The following is a 2871-nucleotide window of genomic DNA, read 5'->3' on the forward strand; positions in this document are numbered from 1 at the left end:
AACTGTTCTAATGCTAAGCAAATAAACATTATCAATGCTCACTGGGATGACAGGTTGGCAGGAAAGTTTCAAATTTTAGGATTGTTTTAAACAAAAGTAAAACTATTAATTTTGCAAAGTAAAGTCTTGATGGGGCAAAACACCTGAAACATTGTTTGTCTAAAATGTTAGTATAAGTAATTGTAACAAGTAACGCCATTACATTTTTTGGCAAGTAAGGGTTGTGTAATTTATTACTTTTTTCGGCCAAAGTATTTGTAACTGCAATCCGTTCCTGCGATGGAGAGACGACTGTGGAATTATAAGTTTGACATCTTGATGTTTCGTTTGAAGCTTCTTTGGTCCGACCAATTCTGCTTGTCAGAATCATGCCCATGACAAGCCTGCAAGTGCATTTGCAGCTGTCAAGGACGTTCTCCTATGAAGCGAGCAAGATCGTAAAAGAAAGTACCTCTGCTCATTTATTGGTAGTTAATGCCTTTGAACTGTATGTGTCCTGACATACAAGAACGCTGGCTGCATAATAACGCCGAATCAAAATTTTATCCAATCTCAGAGGCTTCTTTGGATTTTCTTCCTTTTATCAGATAACAAATTTTGATTATTTTGACATTTGGCTATAAATCCACGCAACTTATGGCTTTAAGGTAAATACAACCTTTTTTGGTACTAATGCGCAGAGGAGTACAAATTCTTTGATGACACCTGAATTTTTTACTTTTGTACTTGAAAGACTATCCACAACTGAAATATTCGACTAGACATCCTGTTTTAAGCATAGACGTCGTTAGCGCTTTTTATATAGTCACCCTTTCCAACACCCTCTCTCTCTTAAAATGAGCGAAGCAATAGTCCAGCTGAGTTGCGAAATTCAACATAAATACAACAAAGTATGACCTATCTACGTCAAACGCATGAGTGCTGCCGTTTTTCCTGAAACAATTCAACTATTCATTAACGTTGGCACACCATCTCATAATACGATAAGAGAGGGAATGGTTCATGTCTAAGTTCACAATGCAAAATATTTTGTGCCACCCTGAAACAAAGGTCGTGATTCACCTGTCTCAAAGGTTCAAGTAACCTTGGAAGAAAATAAGACAAGGCTTCCTCTCATGTCTTGATAGATGATCTAATCCGACTGCCGGACCTCTAAGGCCCACCATTTTACTCTAAAATTGTCCTTCAATCATATCATTTCACCTTGGCCCTCTTTGTTCTTCAAGAATGACGTCATTCAGGTAGACCTCAAATAATGCTTTTAGAGCATTGCAGGTGCAAAGAGGATTGTTATTGGTGATATAGGATAAGAAGTGATGAGCCAATCTTCGAGCGCGAAAAACAATATCTGTGCTGATGCCGAGCCTTTCCATGAAGCCTTAGTGAATGAAATCCCTGCATGTGATTTACATCCCCCATTGAAAAAAAGTAGCGCTCCCAAAATGATGAAACCTAGAAGTGAAGGTCAGTTCCAAGTTCGAGATTCAGGCTCGGATTCCGAGACTTCGCCCAGTGATATTGAGACATTGAATGTAAGTGATCGGCGATCTCCTCGGCGATCTCAGTCCAACGTTGTCAGTCAGACGAATATCCGGATTGATGTGTTGAATGGACCCATGATCTTTGGCCGAGGTAACACGGTCATTGGCGGGGGAGTGGACCCACCCAAGGCCAAACGGAAAGGGTCATTTTCTCGGTTGTCGACGGAGCAACGAGCTCATATTGATCGGTGTCTCAAATCAAAACGACCTTTGGAGGACGAGGAGTTGGCGGGCATTGCCAGACATATCGGATCCAAGTGGAAAGATATTGGCAATGGGCTCAAGCTCAACTTTGTCTTGCTCGACTCTATTGACGACGAGAAGGACTCTTTGAGCGAGAAAGTCGAAGTCATGCTCAATAGATGGACGGAAAAGTATTGTGAACGAGCCTCTGTAGGACGATTGGCCAAGATCTTGTTCCAACATGAGCATTACCAAGCCTTGGCCGCACTATCGCCTTGAAATGGAAGGACAACCCTGTTTATTAGAAAACTAAAACTTGTCAGGAGTTTGGTTTCGATGTTGGCAAGTCTCAGAAAGTGGTCTTTACATCACACTGAAGAGGCAAGGCTGGAATCTCTCTCTTTCTAATATACACGCTTTCCCGCGACGAGATTCAACTTGTTGAAAATAGTAAAATTATATGCCATGCCTTTATTGAATTCCCCAACCACTAAATCTTTGCTTTCCCCACCTTCAATTATTGATAAACACTTACAGCAATAAATACGGTTTGTCGAAAACCCTTCTCACGTGTTTTTTTTCCGTCTGGAGTTTCGATTACTTCTGACAGTGGTCAAAAAGCCTTATCAAGTTGCCAGAGAAATTCCCATACATTCATTTTGGCATTTTTCTTGCTCAGAAAATCATCAGGAACCACTTTGATTTTTTAACTTTTTGGACTTCTAGCCCCCATAAAAACCACACATGCCTAAAAATTGATGAAAATTTGGCGCATACTCAACTAGCCCTTAAGTTGAAATTATGATATGATCTATTCAACCGTTACTTAGTTAAACGGGATTTAATGGTTCAATTTTCATCGTTTTAAGAACCAAAATGCCCCGGTTAAATCTTAACGTAAATTCCCAAAGAATTGATACATACGTCCAACATCGAAAAAGTATATAATCATTTTTCTTCTTGTTACACAAAAAAAAACAAAGTACAAATTTCCGAAATTTTTTGAAGCATCCAAAATTAACTGAGTTCAACAATCATAGCAAATTTCACATACAATCAATGAAGCCTCAGAGAAGCAGTTTTTAATCAGTTTAACGTCAGAAGTCAAGTGAAACTGTCACTAAATGTACTTTTAATGATTGTAAAA

The 2871-nt window shown here is 39.2% G+C and overlaps 1 protein-coding gene across 1 annotated transcript; it reads left to right on the top strand.

Annotated features, from left to right (window-relative positions):
- The first annotated feature begins 904 nt into the window (after positions 1 to 904).
- On the top strand, positions 905 to 2289 carry LOC131888355 (uncharacterized). Its single transcript, XM_059237196.1, has one exon. It carries the CDS (start codon positions 1317 to 1319, stop codon positions 2001 to 2003), a length of 687 nt encoding a protein of 228 aa, XP_059093179.1. The 5' UTR covers positions 905 to 1316; the 3' UTR covers positions 2004 to 2289.
- Positions 2290 to 2871: the final 582 nt, after the last annotated feature.

The sequence above is a fragment of the Tigriopus californicus genome, chromosome 10 (genome assembly GCF_007210705.1).
Source record: "Tigriopus californicus strain San Diego chromosome 10, Tcal_SD_v2.1, whole genome shotgun sequence".
NCBI classification, from domain to species: Eukaryota; Metazoa; Arthropoda; class Copepoda; order Harpacticoida; family Harpacticidae; genus Tigriopus; species Tigriopus californicus.